The sequence below is a fragment of the Bombus affinis genome, chromosome 13 (genome assembly GCF_024516045.1).
Source record: "Bombus affinis isolate iyBomAffi1 chromosome 13, iyBomAffi1.2, whole genome shotgun sequence".
NCBI classification, from domain to species: Eukaryota; Metazoa; Arthropoda; class Insecta; order Hymenoptera; family Apidae; genus Bombus; species Bombus affinis.
In genome coordinates this window covers 9593204-9618129 of record NC_066356.1, presented here as the reverse complement: position 1 = coordinate 9618129, position 24926 = coordinate 9593204, and the positions used below count along the sequence as shown (strand labels likewise).

The window sequence follows — 24926 nt, the reverse complement described above, 5'->3', positions numbered from 1 at the left end:
ATAATTTAAGGTCTCCAAAGAGAGCATTTCGGTTTCCCCCGTGAAACAATGTACAAACATAATACCTATATCACTTTACGTGTTAAAAGTCGCCTTTCGTAAATTTCGTCGATTTAACCCTTTCATTTTAACCTCCACTGTAACGTTATATATTTCCTATGACGTTACATATTTTTTATGGTAAATTCGAAAATGTAAGATCTTGGCGAAAGAATAATTTTCTAGAACTTTTACGTTCTTCTAGAATTTAGTGTAATCTTCTCGAAAGGAGTTAGATAGGAAAAAGAATTCGGTTACTGGATTCTCGTTTTTCTCTGGCACTATCTCGTGCCATTTTAACTGTTTACCACGGTTCAGTGAACTCTGCCACAGACCTGCGACTCGATTCCACCCAGATAAGGGTAGCCGCTCTTCGCTTCGCTGGGGCTGTGGGGTGTTACGTGATGGTTTATCCCTGCCGGGGTTGGCACCCCTGAAGACGCACCCTGGACCATGCACGCGCTCATATTGGACGCTGTAGGGCTGACACTTCCGCTCAGGCTACCTAGATTCAAATTGCTGGTAGTGAGATTAGAGGCCAGATTGCTGCTACCGTAGTGAGAGGCGTTGAACAATCTGCAACGAAAAAAGAAACGGAGCTCTGCAATGGATGTTTTCTCGGGTTTGTTCAAGGATAAGGAGAGGCAGAGTTAATCGTCGTAATTACAGTCTCCGACTTCTGTTACATCAGAGAAGGGAAATTTATGTGCGACTGCGTGAGTGTAGCGCTGCTGAAGTTATTTAGTTGAAAAATCGTTTATGTTAGGTATACGTGTAATCAACTTGTACCCTGGTATTATGTACGTCATATAATAAACTTCTCTGGTGCGATCATCAGCTACTCTTGAAGGAAAAAATAAAGGGAAGTGTAACTAACTACATAGCGATACAAATTTGTTTGATTCCTGACATAATATCGATCTTGGTAATTAAAACGACAGGTCGTTGTGTAAAAGAAGTTTCTATACGAATAAATGTTCGATTTCAGCGATCGATAGCGAAGAATTTATTGTTTCCTTTAAATATCTCTGCAAACCAGAATTTCATTTTGTGAAACTTGCTCGATGAAGTTTCAATCGAAGAATCCTAGACGTTACAATCGTCAATCTACTTTCTGCGATTCTGCATCTTTCACAGACATTTCCTGCGTATTTCCAATCGTTATCTCGCACGAGCGTATAAACCAATTTTTCGTTTCTCCGATAAGTACCACGTTTTCTACGAGATTAATTAAGAAACGTAATAGGACCACCTATGATCCGATTTTACATCTACGGTTCGAAGGAGAAGCGAACGGAACATGTTAGCTGCCCCAACTATGCGTAGTTTATATTACGGAAGGATTATCTGTACGCGTTTAATTTCTCTAAACCTGGAGCATTCCAATTTGCCCTGAAAACGAAAGCATCCTTCGCAGCATCTCCTGATTACCTAACACTCCGATCGATACGACGAAAAGAAAGAATCTCTCGTCCAATCTTAGAGAGTCATCGGTGGCGTATTAAAAGAATCGCGGCCGATAAAGCGCAGATCTACGTGCATCGTGAGTATCCGCGGATGAGATGATCGCGAGAGACGGGGAACGCAGAAGGCAGCGAAATTCATACGCATGTTACGCTGAATGTAAAGCAGGTCGACGACGCGGCGTTCCTGGCGAGCGCAGGCGCGACCGTATCAAAGTATTAAAACTGCGGGGCAGTTTCGCCTGCGTATAACCTCCCGATGAAATTCTCTTTTCGTTTCTCGCGAGTCTCAAAGTAACCGCCGGCCAACTTCTCCCTCGTTTCGCCGTGCAATCAAAGCTCGCTGCTCGTTTGCAAACCGATACCGGGGCAAGGCAGCGAGCTTCACGCTCGCACACGTACGAGTACGAATCGTTTAGGGCGTGTCGAGGCTGCCAACAACCGATTTCAAAACGGAGTAGCGGCCCTTTTGACCGTTTCGGCACAGCAGCACGGTTAAGGACCCTAAAGCGTGCCGATGCTGGAACCATTTAATTCCTCTCTCTCCTTTCTTCTTCCTTTATCCGCGCGTCTTTTTCCTTCGTCGTATTCTCGTCCTCCCTTTCTCGTCCTCTCTCGTCCTTGCACCTTAATTCCTTCTAGGAAACGGTACAGCGGAAGCTGCACGATTTATCGACCGTCCCCGTGTGCTCTACGAATCTATTTTCCTCTAGCCAACCAACGCTACAAATCATATTCAGCTCCATGGAATTGTTAATGAATTCCAGCGAACTTTAGCTGCAACGAATAATTTATAATCGACGCTCGCTGAAATTAAGGCAGAGGCGAGCGGCTGGAGAATTCGTTTGGCAAAAGGCGTTTACAGATGGGCTGGTTTGAAATTTTTGCACGTTCCATGAAACATCCTGACATTTCCTTTACACGAGCATTCTTTACCGGAGAGATATCTTACCGGTGCTTGATTAAACCAACTTCGAATATCTTTATGCGAGCGTAGGTTTCTCTTGTTCGATCGCAGATAGCGAGAGAAGTCGATGGTGTCGCTTTAACGAGAACAGTGAATTCCACTTACTTTACGCTGTTTGTTTCAAGTATAATCTTGTTATAACTGCAGTCTTCCTATAATTAGATCATTGGCGTGTAGCGAGATAATAAATATTTAGGAGAAATAAATTTTCACCTATTTGTATCAAAAGAGGAAAGGTAATTATTCCTTGACGTTTTTACACCAGAGACAGAACATGACTAGAGATCTCCAAAGTAATTTGGAACGACTCAGCAACGATATAGGTGCAATATCCAGCGAAAACAAATTTCAAAATATAAAACTCGAAATTGGAAATATCCTTGACTGCTCTAACGATCGCGTTAGCGTTTAATATAATTTCCTTTGTTTTGGCCGCTCCAAAGCTTCCTATATTTTGAACCATTAATATTCCTCTCGTGCTTCGGCGTCGTTTTGCTCCTCAAACATCCCAATTCCCTGTGAAATTTCATCGGAACGACGCATACGTGCTACTGTCGCATAAAATGCCTGCTGTCCTTCTCCGGCAAAGTCAATTAACCAAAGGCAAAACGCTACTTCATTATATTTCCGATGCTTGGCGTTCGTTTTTAATAACAACGAAGAGAACGGCTGGCACGATGATTATCGCCTGTATAAACGCAAATGGATATCCATAAAACGCGTGCACCTTGAAAGCGGCGCGCCGCGAAATTCAAACGACGATGATATTCAGCTGAATCGAATCGCGTGGCGTAATCTTCTGCTCGATGTGATTTCCGCGATCGCGCGGCTACCACGAGGCCGATAAAACGAATGAAAAATGGTCCGCGGTAATGTCGACGGTGTCGGTGGAATTTCGTAGAGGCAGACCCGAAAATCGTGGCAGTCGAGGTCGAACCGCTTCCGGGGTGAAGCAGAGGCCACGAAGTCCCCCGGTTAAAGCTGGATCATCGGCGAAGATCAAGACCCGCGTTGGATTATTAGCCGGTAGCGTTTCATTACGGGGGCCGAAGAAGCAACATAATTGAGGACCACACAGAAAACGTGTCGGTGGGGTCCCGGCTGCTTCGCCGTGCCGAGCCAACAACTCTCTTTCTCTCCCTCGTCTGCCTTCTTCTCATTCTTCTCTTTTCCTCCTCGGGGAGTCTTTCGTCTCACCTGTTTCATCCATCGCGCCTTGCTTTCTCGTTATTTTCTTTGCTTTTCCCCGCTCGTTCGGCCGATTCTCCTCTTCAGGGATTCCATCGCCCAGAGATTCGTACGGTTCGAAACAGTTCGACGCTCGTCATTTCTTCGTCGTCTGTTTTTAGCTATTCGCGTGGTACGTTACGCTGGTCCAGAGTTTCGGATCGTCTTTAATATTCATGACTTTCAAAGCAAATCGGAGAGTAGCGTAGTTCGCTGTTATTCCCTGTCTTTGGTAGCTTCGATAGACATCGAGCGAATCGTGTACCGTCGCGTTTGCATTTTAAATTTGCAAATAGTAATCGTTGTTCATCGATTTGTATTGTTAATGTTGGGTGCTTCGAGGGATTGCTACTTTAATACACCATGGGCATCGTAATATTTCGTCTTATCAGACAGCTGATACTTTCATTGAACTATCTTATCTGGTATATTTCCATTTTTCAATATATGATAAAATATTCCAGTTTAAGAACTATAATATTACGCAGATTCTTATGAAATGATGACTAAACGCTGGAAACCGTATAAAGAGGAAGAAAGATAGGGAAAAAGATAGGGAAATTTGAAAAGACTATAGAGATGAATCTGTATTTTGTCAACGATCAATCCATCGATGAAATCTAATCTTCTCGCTGTATAATTACATACCGATTTCAAACATTTGATTCGATACTTGTTCGTTAAAAGGCCAACTTCTCTTGTCGAATAAGTGTCAAATTTTCAACCAATAGATTGCACATGACGTGCACGCACGTATAGTAAAAAGGTTGTCGCGGATTTAATCCTTCCTCTTCCTTTTCTCCAGCTTCAGATTCTCAGATTCCGCTTTCAATTTCTCGCTACGCTCTCCGGTTCACCGTTTCGTTCGTCTTTCTCCTAGGGACTTTCGTCGTTTGCGGTCTGCGCTGCAGCGAATTGGCCTCTGCACTCGGCGTGTAACAGCACGCTGCAGCAGGCGAGCATTTCGCCAACCTGTTATTACGCCACAATGGCTGAATTAATTGTTCGAAACACCCTGTGAGCACAGGCTACCTTCGCTCTTTCTCCTCACCGAGTATCTCCCGCATTTCTTTCCTTTTTTCTACTAAAGCTTTCCCCTCCGTAAGGCTCGCCCGCTTTAAACGCCCGGGATAATGTATCTCTACCCCGACAACGTGCACTTTGCTTCGACAGTGGACCTCGTGGGGGGTCCTTCTCTGACTTTTAAGCTCCACCGAATTAATATTTTTCCCACTTACGATTATGTTCGTAGCGCGCGGAATTACAAATGGAAAACTTGGTAATGGAAACGAGACACAGTTGTCAAAAATAGATCTGCTCGTTTTGCGGAATTCTCACGAGAAGAGAGAAGGGAAAATACGTTTAAAAAGAAGCATCGAAGCGTAACAGGATGGTAGAACTTGGAAAACGAAAGTTCTCCGAGCAAACGATAGTTTAGAAAATCTTCAACGTTAAAATCATCGCCTCTGTTTAGTATCTCGTTCAACTTTGTATTTCGTGTTTCAGACAGGCAATGAATTCTATCAAATTCTATCGGTTCTAACATTTATCGCGCACTGCCTCCTATGTTTTATCGTCTTGTTTAATAAAAGTCTTTGATAAATGGTAACTCACCCGTAATTCTCGGCAGTCGGTCTTGGCCATTGTTGCTGAGCAGCGTAGTAGTTCTCGCTATAGTTGTAATGTTGAGGATAACCAGCCGTGGTTGCTGCGGCTGCAGCTACCGATGCTTGGCCATAGCTCTGATAACTTTCGGCACTGCTACCGTAATGTTGAGTTTGAAACGATTGCAAGCTCATTGTGTTGAAGGCGTTCAGCTGTTGGCTGTTCAACTGCTTGCGAAGTCTGGCTCGTCTGTTACTGAACCATACCTGCACGCGTGCTTCGGTCAAATTTGTTCTGTAACGAAACCGAGAAAGAGATTCTGAGGTGATTGTTTCGCTTAGAAACTACCACGATTCTGCTCGTTTAACAATTAACAATTTGAATCGGTGGTTGGATTTTGTACAAACCAATAAGAATACAAACTAACATTTATACAGAAAGATAAAAATTCCACGTACTTTTGTGCCAACTCTTCTCTGGTATACACGTCGGGATACTGTGTTCGATGGAAGGCTGCTTCAAGTTGCTCCAGTTGTTCACCAGTGAACGTGGTCCTGCTTCTACGTTGCTTCCTCTTCAAGGCGATTCCTGGCTCGCTCTCTGTGTCCGAGTCGTCGCCACTGCTGCCTCCTAAAGTCAGAATGTAAAATAAAAATATTAATTAACAATAGAAAAATAATCTCAATCTTTCCTTCGTATCAAACTATTTTCCTCCCGTTTGTCGTAACTTAGTTGAACAAATACTTTTAAAACTGCAATTGTATCAGCGTAGGGTTGCGCCTGAATCGGAGTAGGAAGTCAATTTTCAATGACCACAGTACATTATACAAAACTATGATTCCGATCATGTCAGCTAGACGCGTAATGTAAGCTCGAACGATATGTAAAGAATCTTTCCTCCAATAACTTCGACGAAGCCCTACACAGGGCCGAATTATTACCCTCGATCTATTTTTCAACCTACAATCGTAAGAAAAATCTTGTCACCGACCATTGCGATAAACACTTTGCGCAATATCAAATTATCTTAGAAAAGATCATTCCTGGTATCCAACGGCATAAAGATACTAAAAAGAACGAATCTCCTATTTTTAACCAATCAGCGAATGAGGAAATAGAAGGAAAAGGTCGTTTGCGTTATCACGAACGATCGAAAGATTTCTCTCAATCAGGATACGTATACGCAGGCGTGATGAAATTAATTATGAAAAGCGGCGTTTTCTACTGCTTGGCACGCGAAAGAGAAGGGATTGAAAATTCCAAGGAACGCGGCGGACGAAGCCGCGCTCTTATCGACGAAAGGAATCGACGCTAAAGGTCCAAGAGATCCCGGCGAGATGTTACGGAGCACGCTTCTTAATAGCGGCAAGAAGGTCTCCCAGTCCAGCACGTGCTGCACGTCAGATACCGAAGATAGGAAGCGAGTCGTTCACGCCCACAGTTCACACGCCGGACTCGGCAACCCACCATTAAGACCCTCCTGATTACAGCCGTGCCAGCCGAACCTATACTAAACTAAAACACCGGAGAAATTAGGGTCCGCCGCGAAGAAATTAAGTTCTTTGACATGTCCCGTCCCACCCGAGCTAAACGAAAGCCTGTCCAACGTCCACGAGATACTTCCTTTCGTCTGCCCTCGCGAGGCTCCGTACCGGAAACTCTTTCGTCTCTCCAATCGACGTCGAGTTTTACGACAACGTAATTGCGCGCCTCTTCTAACGTTTCTGCCTTTCGTTCTCTGCAGCCTTTCGTTTAACCCTTTCGAGTATCGCTGGTATTGTTTCTAATCTCTATCTTGCAATTGTTGCGAGACGAACGGTTCTGCCGTCAGCGTGAACGCGTTGTAAACGCAAGTTTGATTACATTTAACAATCGCGGAGGCTCAGTGGATTCTTGTCGATTTTTGCTGGAATAGCGTGGACGATGTATTGGGTTGGCAACTAAGTGATTGCGGTCTTTGTCATTAGGTGGTAATGAGAAAACCCGCAATCACTTAGTTGCCTACTCAATACATTGAGACAATAGGTGTCAGATAAAGAGAAATGCAGAGTGGTAGGTGTAAAAAGTGGCACGATTGGATAGGGAGCTATTCCACGAGACGAAATAAGGAAGTATACGGTAAAATTTGTTCGCACGACGCCCCGTTTCCGAGAAAAACGAGTTCCAAGATGTGACAAGTAGACGTAAAACTGGCTAGTTCCGAACTGAACAAGAGTAATCGACAGGAGTTGAACTATACGTGAAAATAAGTAAAAAGCGTGGAATACGAGGCTTGAAAATGAGGCCTTGAACGAAAAATCTTATTTTACATTTACGACTTATTTTCGCACGAATAATAACGCCCTGCCGATTGTTTTCTCGTGCCTAGTCTTGGTACTTAGCCAGGTTTAAGTATACTTGGCAAATTTTCAAACTCGATTTGCTCAGAAACGAAGCGTCGTACGAAAGAATTTTATTGCATATTTCCGACTTATTTTTTCACACAGAATCACTCTGTTCCCAATTGTATTTGCCACCAGCTACGATCCACCCTTTCTAATCGTTACCAATTGTTCTGTAATTACATTCCAAATGCTGAAGCGTACGAGACGCTGTATATCTATTAATGTCAGTTATTCATGACTAATGATACTGCACTTTGTAACAGAGCGATTGGAATTGCTCATTTTTGTCCAATTTCCTTTAGATTATCGTGGCAATACATCGAAACTATCGCAATCCAGCAACGTACTCTCCATAAGTATTTTCTTAAAAAATACCAAATACGTCGTTTTTTTAATTTTCGAGAAGATCGAATGCATCGCTTAAATAACAAAGAGTAGTTATATAACTATTTTTCGTAGAATTAAAACCTTCTTCGGTCTCTTGTATTGGAAAGAGTTAAGAGGCTGCGCGCATCTACACGGAGTAAATAAAATCGCTCTTCCAAAGCTTTTTGACTCTTATAATTGTTCGATTTTAAAAATGTCTGTCAAAAGAAAGACCTTCCTTCGAAATATTCCTTAGAAACTTTCATGCTCCAGTCCCCTAAACTAACGAAGCTATGTGTCTCAAGTTTGATTATTAGACGCGCACGTTTAAGTTGTGATCGGAGTTTGCGAACCTTTGAAAGCTCACTGAAGACTTTTGACTCTTATAATTGTTCGATTTTAAAAATGTCTGTCAAAAGAAAGACCTTCCTTCGAAATATTCCTTAGAAACTTTCATGCTCCAGTCCCCTAAACTAACGAAGCTATGTGTCTCAAGTTTGATTATTAGACGCGCACGTTTAAGTTGTGATCGGAGTTTGCGAACCTTTGGAAATTAATGTTTAAAAAAATTATACGAAAGAATATTTTTTCTGCATTTCGTTAAAGTGATAGGCGAATTAAATCGTGATCAGAGTTTCGTTCGCGTCGGTGCAAAAGTTTTTTTTACATTTTCTTTCCCTTTCGACTCAGACACGGCAATTTATGCGTCGATTCTTGAATTAAGTCGATCGATCGACGGGAACGAACGTCTAAATCAATAGCACCTGCGCGAACGTCAGCTCTCGAATTCATGAAGTTGAACGCCGCGAAGTGCACGGCGGTTTCTTCGAGATTAAAGACCTCGCCGCAGCCGTAAATCCTCGTGACGGTTTGAGCAGAACATCTAACCACTTCTCGAAGCCTTCACGCTTTCCACGGCCAGTCAACGCTCGCTTATGCCGTGGTTTCTTTCAACAAATAACGAAAAATATCTTGATCGTTCGTTGTTTACTTAAACTGCATGACTTTTTCACTCGTTTAACGCAACGACGAACGTTTCTCGCACGAAAATCGAAGCTACACTTTGAATACACTTCTTTGAATAAAATCGTGTAACTCTTTCTACGATGTCGTGCGGGATATTACTTCTTCAGCTTTAAATTCTTCTCGTGAGAAAAAGATGCTTTTTGGCTTCTTCTCGATGTTTCCTCCCAACGTACAGCAATCAACGTAATAATAAATGAAACAATAAAATAATCTAATAGTCGGACTCGTTACATGTACAACGTCAAAGTTGTATATTTGAAAAATTTGTGAACGTAGAGTAAAGAAAAAATAAGCGACCAAGTCCATAGCCCGGACCTAAATCAAAAAGATGAGCGAAAGTGAATCCTTCACTAAACGAAATTCAGAAATTATCGTCTCGCGAGATTTGCAAAAATTCTCCTATCTGGAATCAACGTACGTTATCAAATCTTATTCGCGTTTCGTTAAACGTGACGAAAATTCGTCGAACTCGACGAAACTCGTTACATTACAAAGGGCATGATGAATATCGACAGTATAAAGTCAAACAGAGAACCGCAAAGGGTTAATCGTCCAAAACCGTGTAAACAATTACTGTCGGGGGAAGCAGACAGTTATTATCATTATCCCTGACAGTTTCGCTTGACTACCACTTTAGATCAGCGGAACATCTAAATCAATAGAGTCGGACCCTGTTGTTCCTCGAAGAAAACGGCAGGCTCGCTCTGGTGTTGGCGGTTTGTAAGATTAGAGGCAGCCGGATACGGAGCACGAGAGACCACACGCCGCGTGTGTACACGCTCTACCTTTTCCTCTCCGTGTCCTCTCTTTCTCTGCTCTGGCTCTCACCGACCTTCTACCTCTTCTTCTGCCCACTATTTTTTGCCTTCGTGCTGCTTTCTAGCTTTCCGTTTTGTACTAACTGGCCGTTTAATTTTTAACGAGGATGAGAATGCTCGGCCAAGTGTCCGAACGAACCGGCTACGTGGAATTAAACGGGGTAGATATTATTGCTACTTTATAATAGCACTTATAATTTCATATATCAACATAGGAATAGAGAGCAAGTCAAAAATTAGGGCCTTGGGTGGGCGTAAAAGTGGGTATAAAAAGATAAAGTTAATCGGTATCGATGTATCAAGGCAGACGTTTTAAATTTTTCTGACTTTGATAAAAAAGTTATTTATGCCGCAGTGACTCTAAATTCGACGTTGTTCGTTTCAGTTAAGGGAAGCTCATTTATTAGAAGAAAATTAGAAAATTAGTTACGAGGAGATATTTCATTGGTAGAAAATTATTATCGTAATTTACAGGGCTTCTAATTCTTGCAAATTTAACGCGTCACAAGTACGCGTATAGAAGAGTGTAATCTGATAGAATAATTTTAATTCCTTTCATTTATCACAGCCAGCAGCGTTAAAATCCTAACTTACGTAACGTTACTTCTTATTATCTTTCATTTCTAAATGTATATCTATTTTTCTTTCTATACAAATCTCCGAAAAACCCACAACCGCGATTGAATGTTTCAAAAGACTTCATTGCCCTTACGTCGTGTGAATGCAGGAATGAAAAGATCCATAAAGATTTTACATCCAATGGGGAGAGTATTCAAAGAGATTCTTTATCCTTCCTGACATTACGTCGACTACACGTCAACATGGCGATGGGTACGATACTCCGGTCTTTTATTTCAATTTTATATCGTATCATCCGCCATAGCGGTTAATTAATTACATTTTTATGCTTCGTAATATCGATGTAAGCCTGTAATATACGAATAAACGAATTCCGATGAATTCTATCATTTATTAAAGCCTTATTTTAAATGTTAAAGAAAACCTGTTAAAAAATCCAACTTCAAAGTGTATCATTTCATTTTTTTAATTATCTCTCGTTCTAACACTACCAATAGCTAAACTCGTTCCAATGAAAAATCTCGTCGAATTTCTTATCTCGAAAACAAGAAGAATAACTGGAATCACGAAGCCATTGCAAGGTTGCTTTTTAAGTGAGCCCGTTCAACGCTTTACAACATTAATTTTTATTACTTGTTTTCAAATAAATTCGCAAGTGTTACCAAAATACGGAGAGAAAAAGTATAAAAGTCATTCCGTACAAAAATAAGAGAAAGGATATTGTAAGCTAAAATACACCCTTCCAACTCTTTCCTCTACCCTGAAAAGAAGAAAAAATTTTACTTAAGACGATCATTAGCCGCAGCAAACTAATTTTCTCAAACATTTCCCAAGCAACGCCGTTTATATCCGTAGTAAAATGAGAAGAATCGATTCACGTGATTAAGTATACGCAGAGAGATTATTGCCTGAGAAGGAAGTGCAATTGTAGCTCGCTGGTATAGCAGTGCTATTTTCTTCTACGGAGGATATGATCGTGGGAATACAAACTTTACTAAATCATGCAACATTTCACTTAGAAAACGCCTTATAACGCATTCCGGATTCTCGAGCCAGCCGGTACAACGTAATTTGACCGAGGACGAAATGAAGATTTGTGCGCGGCGCGGTGCAAACCGATCAACAGGTAGGCCATCCAGCCGTTCTTACATCGGGCTGCAATTCCCCGGCGTACATCTAATCAAAACTAAATCTTCCCGACAAGGTAATAAACTCGACACATCTACGCACCACGGGACGCCTAATATTTCTTCGCGAGCTTCACCGCCACCAATAAATAAAAAAGAAAGGAACTCCCTTTACGTCCGCCGGCCGGACCTATATTCCCGTTAATCTCCTCTTGCCCTCGAAACTATTCAGTCCTTCGAGCCAGCAAAAGTCTGCCGATGAATAGATTTATTTAAAGAAACGTTGCTGATTTTGTGGAAGAGAAGGGCGGTCGAGTTTTACTTTCGCAGATATTTTTATATCTCCGTCGATATTTTTTGTGAACAATGTTTGTCAAATTCTGCTACTTTTGTTTTTTTTTAATATTCTTTCTCTATTTTACACTCTACCTTCTTTGCTTCTGACGCGTGCATTTATCAAAATTTTATTTGCTTCTACTTGATCTTTAATCGAGCTGTCCTTCCGCCACGTTGTAGCTTTTTTTAAACAAAATTTGCCAAATTGTGCCCCTTTCTTCGAATATACCTTTTCTCTGTTATATACTTCTTTCTTTGTTCATAGGCAAAATTTCCTTTGATTATATTTTCCGTATGATCGTGTGGTCTCTACGTTGCGAATTGTCGAAAAGTGTTATCGTCATATCTACAGCAAATTGAAGCTGTGTGTATGCAGACAAATACGGTAGAAGGTGGATACAGTAACAGAAAGACACAAGAAGTTTCAATAGGCGATCGACTGCTCGTATACGATTCATTATGGTTGTTTGAATACAAAGATACGTATATTCTCGGGGATAATTGTAATGGCCTTTCGTGCCAATACGGATGATCTATAATTAGTAATATCTTTCAGAGTTATTTTATATGGGATCCGAGTATCTTTTACTGTAGTAATAGATCATGAAAAGAGATGATCGTTATATCGTCAGGATAATATTAACTCATTAATTGAAAAAAATAAACTCTATAAGTCTCTGATCAACGATCTAACAGAAGAAATTTTTAATTAGTCCTATACTTCTTAGTACGAGTGTTGTAGATACACGAGGATTAAGCCTGATACGCTAACTATAAACCATAAATTGCTTCTATATATAATTTCAAGAAGAAATAAATTCTGAAAATATTAAAAAAGGAGCCGAAGGAGATGAAATTTTTCTCGCCATTGAGATAACGTAATTTGTTACAAAGAGCGTTGTAATACCACGAACTACAGCTTTTTTCAGCCGGTACAAAATGTACGCGGTATTTATCGCTACGGTACCTTAACTCAATTAACGCAGCCGCACGCTGTAATTACGTTTATCGGTCGATTACCTCGAGCGTTTCATTTACGCTGGCCTAATTGTTTACGCGATGTTAAAACAGCGACAATGTTCGCAAATTTTACACGCGTCGTACATCTCTGTCGATTTCCATGTTCAGGTGATTTTTCTTTTTTAAATATCGAATTGCACGACGATGATCTTAAAGAAAGAAATGGTCTCACCGAGTATTCCGTCAATGGAATGATTTCTTCGAGGATCATCTCCAGGACGAGTCTGATTCGTGGGGCCACGAAGAAGTCTCGAGATACTGGAAACTGACGGTGCTGACGCTTTGTCACAGATACCATCCTGCTGGCAGAACCACGTTGGACCAGTTAGTATACTAATGGAAATTAATCAAACTTCATTTTCTTCCCTTTTACGTCCTCCATCGTGTATTCTGAATATTTAACCCAATGTACGACCGTATAATGGCTTTGAATATTCTCCAAGAATTAACTGTGAAATCTTTCAGCAGTGGATGATATACGACGAGAAACGTGATATATTTGAAATTGTATAAATAAAGTACACGTCGACTTTCGTTTTATATTTTGTATCACTGTACAGCTAGAATTGTGGTAAAGCGTTTGAATGACAAAATGTTCGATCGGATTCTATTCAAGCAATCTACTTACTACAGCGACTCTTGTGCTAATTCTTAATCACCAGACCGAAATAGGAAATTATAATTAATTATTTTCCCCTGATAAACGAGCAACATTCCGATTTATTTGAAACATAGTAGCTTATTTCGATCAACTGTCTCTAATAAATAATCCTTAAGGTAATTCGTCAGAATTACCTTCCTTCAAAAGAGGAATGACGTCGTTTAATTAAGATTGACAAGCATGACGCGTAATTATGAAAACATTGTCTTATAAACCATAGAACATTTTTGCACAGAGCGATCGATAGCGTAAAGACATTATCAACAGACCTTTATCAATTTCTCGCGGATCTCCCAGGTGAATATCCCAGGATTCTGTCTCTTCATATCCTCGATTCTCGCCTCGACTTCCGGTGTCGCGACTCGTGGTTTGCTACCGCCGATCACACCTGGCCTTATCGATCCTGTTTCCTGATATCGATTCAAGATCTTCGACACGCAACCATGCGAAACTCTCAATTGTCTGGAGATCACGCATGGTCTTACACCGGCTGCCGCCATTTCCACGATTTTTAAGCGGATGTGATTCGGCAGTGGACGTCCATTGATGAAAACACCTCCGAGTTGATTCACACGGCCTTGTCCTGGAAAAAGGAATGATGGAAATGTGTAATATACTTGCATTGATACTTGGCGTGAGAACTAGCGTGCATGGAACACGTGTTAACCCTGTCACGACTATGAAACCATATATGGCGTTCAAACGAACCGCTTGTTACAAACCGAGGATGTACGTAACCATTTGATACTAGTATCGCGTTACTGAATATTTCCTTCGCGTTTCGATTTAACATAAAATTTGTTTGTGCACCGGGAATAGAAAGATGTTTATACAAGCGTACTCTGTCGCAGAAGGTTCATTACAGATGAAAGGGTTAACATGCGATAAATTAAGTATGCAATGGGAATGAAACACGTTAGTTGATCCTAAATTAGGTTTTTCACGAGCTCAGCACAATTTTAAGAAATTCCTATTGCGCAACACATTTGCAGATACGAAACATCTTGAACTGCTTTTGAACGTTCTAATTTTGTAGCGTTGACCTGGTCTCCTGAAAGTCTTTTAATCAACTTGTGTATAGCATTTTTAAACGCTGCTACCAAAGCAAATTCTATGGAATTTTCTTCTGAAACATGCAATTTTCATCGAGATCAAGAAAATCCAAAGTACTGTGAATAATAGAAACATCTATTTTAGTTGACATTCTAATATTACTTACGCGACGATGATGACAAAATGTTTAAATTGTGCAACAATAGCAACAACGATAAAACGTCGAAACACGCGTGCAATTTCATGCAAAAATACTTTTAAATCAATCTCAAAGAGAGAGTCGGTGCAATACGAAAGCTTAAATCTTCGCTGGCGTAAAGTGAACATTTTTCGGTTTTATAAAAGTTGTCCAGAAATTTCGGTGTCACGCGAAATGCCACTCAAATGCTAATTACCTGCAATTAGAGACCACTTTAACGAACCTAATTATAATAACGAAGTGAAACAAGAGGACAGCAAAATGTAAGCGAAAAAGTAAGTAGGAAGGAGCGGCAACCCTTTGAAAAAGTCTCCGAAGGAGGAACTCCGAAAGAGATGCTATTGTCGGCCCTTTTATTAAGCGCATCGTGAAACTTGGCGAAGAAAGAACTGCACGTAAGACAGAAATCCATGACTAAGCAAGAGAAGAGTAACGTGTACCTCATACACTATGTGTATGGTTTTGCATGCACTATACGCAAATATTATGTCTACGGAATATAATATCGATAAAAGATGCCCTAGATTCGTCAAGTTTTATAAAAATCAATTAATATTAATATTAAAACAAGCAACATTTTAATGTCTTCAACGTGTTAACATTAGGACAAGCGATATTTTTCAAATTATTAAAAGGACAGAATAATGTGTTCTCTGTGTATTCTTTGCCCATTGTCTTCGTAATATACAAATCAAAGCAGCTCTAAAACAAGCAATAGGTAAATACCTATTTTGTCTGATATTCTGAAAAGAATAAAACGTTCAACATCGTACGATAGTAACAGGCAGATATCTCGTTTCGAATATCTCACGGATTCAAAATTATCGAACCGAGGATCCTCCATCGATTACCGCACTCAAAGATAAAATTATCAGCGCGTGTAGATGATTTAGGTTTCTGTAACACTTAATTAATTTCTATCGCGACCCCGTCAATTTGTATATTCGCTGTAAATTTGCATCGAAATAAAAAAAAATATCGCTGAACCGCAAGAGTGCACGGTGTGCTACCCGCGATATAAACTTTACGACGCGCACAGGTAATTGGATGCGATAAAGAACCATTGTTTCAAACACGTTGCTCGAGGGGGTGTTCTCGCGAGAGAGCTCTCGTAAGTCTTCTCGTATATGACGTCTCATTTCTTAGAGTAATGCTAGACGAAACATTGAACTCTATGCTCTCGCATCCGCTGACACTTTATCGCTATCCAGCCCTCCAATTTCAGGAACAAGATTGCGAATGACCAAGTCGACGGTTCGAAACTGGTGGTGTTTGCTCCGCGTACATCGACGTACCCCTATTTCGGTTGGTGTAATTTCTAAAAAATAGGTAACACAGCTAACGAGCCAATAAAAGTGATCTTTATTCCGCTTCAGATTTTCTGTTTTCGCAATCAACGAGAACATGCAGGTATCTTTCACTAAATTAGACTTGGAATTTTATCGAGGCAGAAACAGGATTATCTTTTGTATTTTCATCACACGTAGCGAATTTGTTCTGTATGTGAGTATTCGTTGTGGGATATTTGACCATACCAAGAGCGTAGATCAATCCAGCAAATTAGATCAACAATCGATAAAAAAGAAATTTTATCTGCCACCTAGAAAAACACCAACTGCAAGGGTTACGTTACAACGACGCGCAGAAACTGCACGTGTAATCGAAAAGGAACGCAGAAGACCCAATTAATGTCCTAAATAAAGAAACCGCCCGCAATTCGAATGCCGAAGAGATAGGCAATCAGCGGAAGAGAGAGCGAGAGAAAAAGAGATAGTGGAGGCTAACGACTCGCTAAAAATTGATAATCATCGTAGTAATGGGCCTGTCGTTACACGAATCCTTCGTAACACCTGCTACGAAAACTTCTGCTAATTACCACGGCATAACTCAAAAAGATGTACCCCACCATCGTCTCCATCGGCCGTTTTCTGGTGCCGCCAAAGTAGTCCCGTTTCGTCATTCATCAAGTCCGCGAGATTTACATCCCCCTCCCTCCTACATGGTGGGATCCCGATGGCCCGTAAGGCGCGTAAGGACATATCCACAAGCGCGTGCAACGCACACACCGCGCTCTTAGGCGGATCGTCGCGTACGCACGGCCCTCGGACACCTCTCATGACGTCAGTCAGGCCGCGGGGCCCGACGGGATTACAGGCAAGATCAAAAGGCGCCGACCGCCGCCGCCGACTCGATCTCACTCGCTCTTTCTCTTTTCACGGTCTTCGTCTTTGCCCCACGTTCCTCTCAGTACGCGCGAGGAGAGTCGCGCGGGATCCAAAACGGGCTCTGAGCGAAAGGACCTGGTCACGGGGTGGCCACTTCTTCAGGGTCCCCGTGGACTTCGCTGGCGCGACAATACGTGAAATTTTCTGCATAACCCGGTCGATGTGTCCTCCATTGCGAAACACGGTTACAAGTTGCGCACTGGTATGGTAAGTGCAACTTTGTTGCGCACCGGTATGGTAAGTGCAACTTTGTTGCGCACCGACTACTCGAATAACTCGCGATCAGTGATCCGCTACATACACGGTGGTTGAGAGGATTTAAAGGAAGCTACTATCTGATACTCGTTACACAGAGGAGGAAGTTTCGATGAACCTAATTCTTGGGAATTTTTTAGTCTCGTCGGAAGTCTTCTCGATCTTCGAATTTTTAATCCCTCGATCTTTTTTGCGGGGATGTAGTATACTTTTTTCGTGGACGAATTATGCGAGGAGGTTTAAAAAGGTCAGGGATATACGTAGTTGGAACGTAGCCAGAAATTGATGAAGGAGCACGCGGTCTTGCGATTCGAAGGTATCGACCATATGGTGGACACGCATATTCACTGTATGTGGACACTGGAGGACACGTAGAAAATCTTCGTATAATAGTAATAGGGTAGTAAAGGGATAGTAGAGGTAATAAAAGAAGTAGTAACGTTTTACAAGTAGTAGAACACCGCGTATACATGTCGGCTAGTGGGAAGGAAGCAAGGTGGATCTTCGTTGATGGTGAGTGGTAATTGGTAGAAATAAGGAAGAGAGGAATATGTCTGTGGGTTAATATCGAGGGTCAAAGAGAATTTAAATTGTTGACTCTGTTGGGTTTCAAGAAGACTCCTTTTTAGATAATGAAATTGCAATCAGATTAGCTTTGGGATCTTTTCAGCTTAGGATGATTAGATTTGTGAATGTTAATATGTAATGGGTAATTAAGAAACATTCGTGTCAATTAATTTTTATTATAAAATAAGCGACCTCTCTTCTACAATAGTAGTACCATATCTTTCAAAGTATGGCCATAAGTTGCGTAGTATTACGAAGATGGCAGATGTTAAACGTATGTGATACTAGCGTCATAGGATTATCGTAAACAGGATAGTATATCTTTCTATATCTTGTAACGAACAACTTCTCTATCTTTGTTTTTCAACGTATTTCGATCTTCTGATGGAAACTACTTGCTGAAGTATAATCTAGATCTGGAGCAAGAAACGTGTGACGCTCATTAACATGTTTGAGAACTTTGTATCTGGCCGCGGAGCTAAGACCACCCTGTAGAAAAGATAAAAGGGACCGATCTGTTCGGAATGATGGAGAAAATAATTTCCAGCATGAATTATTGATAACAGGTAATTGATTGTGGGCGATCACGCTAATATCCATGATCGTGCCGATATGAAGCGATAGGGGCTTCCCCGATTTGAATTCGCTCGACGCAACTCGCATGATTAAAATTTACCCTAAGGCTATCGAGTTTCAATGGTGTTGGTATTTGTTCGATATCATTTGACTAGCAGTGGCCATAAAGTATACTTAATTTATCAAATCTCGCGTGCACGAAGTAGACTACGCCTTCTATCATCAATAACGTGAATTTTTCTTTTCGATGTTATTAAACGTTACTTTACTATAAAGTTGAAGCTTAGATTGGCAATCCATAAGAAGAATACTATTCCCCCATTGCTCTGGCATATTTATTGTATCTGCTGAATTCGTTATCCTACATTTCACACATTTATTTCTCCTCTAATTCGTTCTCTAACAGTATTTTTAGATTGCTCTTATTAGTAACATTCATAACACGAGTAAGGAAAGATTCAATTTCTATTCGATAACTTCAAACGATCGAAAGCAAAGGGACAAATACTTCAAGGCTGTGAAGAGCGCGACAAAAATGTAGATACGTAAGAAACAATTGAAAAATGATATGTAACACTCATCTACGATAAAGAATCATTGTTATATGTTCTACGTTATTTGCGGCTTTCTATAGCTGTATTGAAAATCTTAGAATTACGTATGAAGATATAATAACGATCGTGTATCCTAACATATTTATTATTTTACAAAACAGCTGTCGTATCTATAAAAAAGATACTGACCCCTAGGAACCAGAACAAGGAAGTCGATCAAGAAACACGAACGTGCATACATATACAGAACCACGACGATCTAGAAATACAACGATCAAATTAAAATGAAAAGTCCAGCGAAGAATGAAGCAACTAAAATTCACGTGCCAGCTCATCGAACGTTCCTCTACGAGGAATAAATCACAGCGAATCAATAAGAACAGCCGGAGCCAGCACTTTAACGAAGCTAACGAACCTAAAATCCATAACGCGGCGCGTTCCGGGCGATTTTTCAGAGCGGCCAAACCCGGCAAAACAAACCGCTCGTTAACCATTCCGAGCTCGGTTGATCAAGAATCAATGACCAATTCCGTTCGTTTCGAATAGCATTCGTAACCGCATGATAAATGACGAATTGCGCAAACAATCGGGACGGGAACGTGTCTCGATCGCTGGTTGCCTGCTCGCCTGGCGGCCCCGATGAAAAGCCAAGGGGAAACGATTTGAGAGCCCAGAAGAAGAGGAGGAAGAGGTGGCCGTGTACCTGAGTGGGAGTATCCGCATGTACCAAGAGGATGCATGTACTTAACGTTCGGTGTGAGTTCCGAGTTGCGAAGGCTTCAATCAACGTGCCGTCGCCCGCGGCCTATCCGATATCAGACATTAGGTACCCACGGCTCTGGCTACGTACTTTAACTCTTTCACGTTCCGACGCCCACGAGCGTGGCCTGCCTCACAGCCGAACTTCTTTCCAGACGTAGCATACGCGTTCACCGAGAAAAGGCGCCGAACGCACCATGTTTAACCCCGAACGCGATGGGTCTGCGTGTATTTCGTGCTTATTCTGGCGAGGGCGATGTATTTTTTCTTATGACCTGTACGAAAGTGGAAACGATCACACGGTTATTCCAACACTCGTGGAAACTTATTCCGGATACAGGTACCGTTGCAGGGTTCTTCATAAACTGAAAAGTTACAATTAGACAGGCAGATTTTTTAAACATCGTAGGAAATAATATGCAATTTATTTTTTAAATTTAAAGAGATAGGTAAAGTTAAAATCTAACGATCGTCGGGTTCGTTTAAAGTTAAATTGAGAATTTTTATGTTCTTTGTTTGCAAATGTTTGTAATACCAAATATTCCTCTGATCTTGGACGAATTTTCTGCAACCAGTAAATTAATTAACTCAAGCACACGATGATATAGGAATGAATTTAATAGAGTGGAATTTAATTGATATTTCTTCGTCGATATAGAGGTTTGACTTTGTTTGTTCGGTGAAGAAGCTTTTTTATTAACTCTTCCTGTTAAATTTTAGGTATTGCTGTTTAATCGCCGCGTTTAATCCACGCTTTAATTATTTCGCTATTTGCACGATATTCGATAGACTTTAGAAATCCCATCGCATGACAACGTCTACCGAAAATGCTACGAATTTTCCGAAGAAGCAAATAACTTGTGCGATTTTTGTAGCAACGATTTAAATGATAAAGTATAATTTTTCATAGACGTGGATTTAAAGATACAATACGATCAGTCTGTGCAAGATCTGGAGAAAGTCTGGTTGAGTTATGTGTTGAAGAATGTGTCAGAGCACGTTGTATAAGGTTTGGTATGTAAGATAAAGATTTATCGTGTTGTATATTTCATTCTGAGGTTACTCTGGATGGAATGAAAAGTATGTTGTAAAAAAATATAAAGTAACGTGTTCCGGATATTTTTAATTAAAGATTCGGTTTCTCATCACTCAATAAAATGTAATACATTGCTTTTACCGTGTCGTCGACCTCGGAATTGAAAATAATAGCTAGACCGCGTTATACAAATTGATATATACTTTACATATTACGTGCAGTCTGAAAATTTTTTCACTTTCTCTCATAAATGTATAACGATCCACAGAACCGAACAATCAAATACACCTGTATTCCTTTTTCTTCTATTTATTCATTTAGGGGCGTTGTATTAATTGTTTAAAAAATCGAGATAACGAAAGTATATTCTATGAAATACGATTACTACGTACTCGTTGATGAATTCCAGGCAACTTACTCGATAAAAGACATTTTATTACAATTTTTTATCAAATATGTAACAGTAGATTTCGTTATAACGATAAGATTAAAGTCTCACGTTTCTTTGAAGAAAGCGTTCAACATTGTAAGAAACGATCGTCAAACGTAAAAAATTGGCCGTAATCACCTCAGAATGACCCAAATTCAGTCAGCCATGCTCATTAAAATAAAAATAAAATAGATACAAGAATTTTCTGTTTCTCGTAATGATAATTGAGCAACCCTGTGTAACGGAGGCCGCGAATTAAAGTCGTAAACGCGCGTGCGCCTGTTTCACGCGCGTTTATTCGAAACCTTTCATCGTTTCTGATGGGAATCGGTAATGGTCGAAACTTCGCTGGCCCGAATTAATTCACGCTTTCGCGGGGCCGAATTAAACGGTTTGCGTAACACGAAGATGAAATGCGTCCGAAGAAGGTCACTCGAGGCGCGGAAGGGAAAAAAAAAAGGCAAAAGCGTTTAACGGGCGGGGAATAATTCACTCGAAGCGCATCGTAAAACCATTAACATCGGCTGTAAAAGTTCCATCTGCCCTTTGAGAAGCAGCCTCGAAGAGGAGACCGACGTCGATATATGTCGGTATGCGAAACGTCAACTTTAGCTTCGTTTCGATGCATATTGTTTCTGCAATCTTCATTTGCATCGGTTTGCAGGGACAATCGCTCTCCAAACGATATTTCGACTATGGTTCCATTTATTATTAAGTTTCTTCAAACGTTAGAATTTGAGAATTAATTGATTCATATGCGAGTTATTTTTAATCGAAGATGAGGAAGTAATGACAATTTGAGAGGAGAATCGAAATAAGCGTTTACTATGGAAGTTTAAGATCTGAGAATAATAATTTCAACAAGGTGATACTTGAAAATGTTCCTGCGGACAACGTAGAAAAACGTTAGGTGAACATGAATGTAATTGAAAAGATTGGATACATCTACCTATTATCGAAGACTATAATTTTATAAACTTTAATATGAAGTAAAATTACAAACTCAACGATATTAACGACGGAATAGTTTCACGAAATTGTTCAACGGGTATAAGAATAATTCCAAATTAAATCGAGCAAGTTATTTAGTCTAAAATTTATAAAATATTAAGCCAGATATTACGCGAAATCATAATTCATGCATTATGTGATAAAGTGTTTTTGATATCCCTCCCTACCGTTATTATGTTATCACATAAATTAAGTTTTTACGCATCGGGCCATCCGAGATACGTACGCGCTGAACATGATGAATGGTGTCGAATATAACGGTAAGCGACGGCTCTCTTTCGTCAAATTTTGATACTTCCGATTTTTTAAATGCACTCATTCATATATTTTTTTACGTTACATTCAACAACTTACGTTTTGAAAAAAATTCAAAGTTTCGTCGCTGACAAATTTCACGACACAATGTTCCATCTTTTTGTATTGTACACGCGAACCTTTGTACCGATTCTTCTTCCAATAGGTGTACAATTAATGATAGACAACTTATGATAAAAAAAGAGATAGCTAATCGATACAAAATACCTATAATAAATATTCTCGACGCGAATAATTACAAATACCTATGTAAAACAGCAAACAAAATAATTTGTACTTAATCTTCGTAAATAATATTTATGAAACTTTTTATAAATTTACGAATAGACATTGGAATTTTTAATTTTATATCAAACTCTTCTAAAGTAAACTTTAACCATGAAAAAGCAAGTTTCTTAAGATTAAAGATGCATTTAGAACATAGGAAATTGGATATATTAATCCTTCTTATATGTTCAATACGTCAAGTTGTAACATGGAATTGAATAATAAATATCGTAATTTAATTTTAATAAGTATATCGTAAATACGACGAGTTTATGTAATTCTAACGAGGAGAATTCCTTCTGTTTTCCTTGACGCCGGACAATCTTCAGTGGCTCGTGTTTAGCGACGGTATCCAATAGAAAACGGCGTCCCATAATGTACACAATACGAATGCTTCTATCAATTTGTTTCAAATAAATTAATAAATTTATACAAGAAAGAATACTAATATCTCTTTAAAATAACACTTAATGAATAATCATTGATATTATAGATTATATGTAACACCATGTTGAGATTCTTTTGAGAAGGCCAAGAAATAACGCATAGGCCAATTCCATAGAGACAATGGTGACGTGAGAACGATCAATTAATTAATTAATCGATACGAAGAACGAAATACTCGGAACAAAATCTCAGTTATGCACGATTTTAAAACACATTTCTATCCAGACTATCGTATTGCTCCAACACAAAACCTGTAAACCGTTCTTTAACACTAGAACTATCAGTGCAGTTAAAACGACGAACTCATAGTTTTGCATAAAACTGTAATATATTCACAGTATGTCTGTTTGAACAATCGTTGCTAAAGTAATTTAATCTCCCGCGTTATCTACCTTTGCACGTTCTACTTGTTCCAATTTCTTCGATACAAATTGTCTGCCGTAGTCGACCATGGTGCTAATATTAATATACACGCGAGATCATCTCATCGAACAAACACACGTACCTTGAAAAGGATATCCAGTGAAATAGGGTGCCATGTTCAGAGTACTGACTGCCATCTAGCTAATCGTCGTCGTCTTCAGTCGTCCTTGGATCACCAAGCCACCACAAAACGCCAGACGTTATCAATAAACGTAACCGAAATACCGTTTCTCCTTTCTATTCTTTTTCAACTGTCCCTTGCAATCACTTCACACGCAACTTGAACGAAACTTGCAATAAAGATACGGCAGGAAAAAAGACGAGCTACGGAAAAAGGAATTGGAGTAACCTGGTCGCGAAACGATATGTCTTGTCGAGGATGACGGAAATGGATCTGTTTTCCCGGATGCGAGTAAAACGATCGTGAGACCTGTTTGCTTCGGGGTCTCGGCTCGAACTGTTCGGCTGCCGATTCGTGCGGAGGCTGGCGGCAAAGGAGGCTGAGAATAAAAGAAAGGAAAAGAAAGGCCGAGGTAACACCGAGGGCAAAGAAGGCTCCGCCTTCGTTCAGGGGCCCTGTCGAGGTGGGAACGTCTGGGTCCAAGAGCACCTTGATGGCTCTAGTCGAGCGATGCATTGGTCACCTCGAAGGTGACCTCCTGAAGGTGGAGGTGGTCTCTTCCATGACTCCGCCCGACTTTCTCCTTTCCTTCGCGAGCGCAGGCCTCTTCGGCTTGCTCTCCACGCGTACCTTCACGCTCCTTCGATGTCCGACCGGTGGAGGTAGGATCGGTAGCTAAATGTAATGACGTTTGATCGAACGCGATCGTTTCTCCATAATGTGCTAAAACACAGGGTTACACGAATCAGTTAAGCTTCTAGATCTTGAAATTTCATCTTCGAATGATCAAATTTGGGGTGCATTGCGAGACAGCTTTAGACTCTAATGCGATAAGCGGCGAGGAAAGAACGAGGGATTATTGGGTAGTTTAGGATCAGCGAGAAAGGATACGAGGAACGAGAATATCATTCGAATAATACTATGTTAGGGTGCAAGAGTTAGTGAAATAAGGAACAAAATATATCTACCTATAGATAACGAGGGAGAATTTTCATAGGACGTATGGATAATCCAACTTTATTTCTTATTTTCATTTTCATTTTATTTCTTATTTTCTCTTCTTCTTTCAT

The 24926-nt window shown here is 40.4% G+C and overlaps 1 protein-coding gene across 1 annotated transcript; it reads right to left on the bottom strand.

The window, feature by feature from the left end:
* Window positions 1–235: 235 nt before the first annotated feature.
* LOC126923766 (protein gooseberry-like) lies at window positions 236–23872 on the bottom strand. Its single transcript, XM_050737543.1, has 7 exons — window positions 23818–23872; window positions 13888–14201; window positions 13130–13259; window positions 10035–10037; window positions 5760–5931; window positions 5311–5595; window positions 236–615 (listed from the first exon to the last, which is right to left on the bottom strand). Exons 1-7 carry the CDS (start codon window positions 23870–23872, stop codon window positions 354–356), a joined length of 1221 nt encoding a protein of 406 aa, XP_050593500.1. The 3' UTR covers window positions 236–353.
* Window positions 23873–24926: the final 1054 nt, after the last annotated feature.

Coding starts and splice junctions, on each gene's coding strand:
- LOC126923766 (XM_050737543.1), bottom strand. CDS start 23,872: ATGGCAGTCAGTACTCTGAACATGGCACCCTATTTCACTGGATATCCT. Junction 13,260..13,887: donor TCCGCGAGAAATTGATAAAG/GTCTGTTGATAA, acceptor TGGTTCTGCCAG/CAGGATGGTATCTGTGACAA. Junction 616..5,310: donor CCGACTGCCGAGAATTACGG/GTGAGTTACCAT, acceptor TTTTCGTTGCAG/ATTGTTCAACGCCTCTCACT.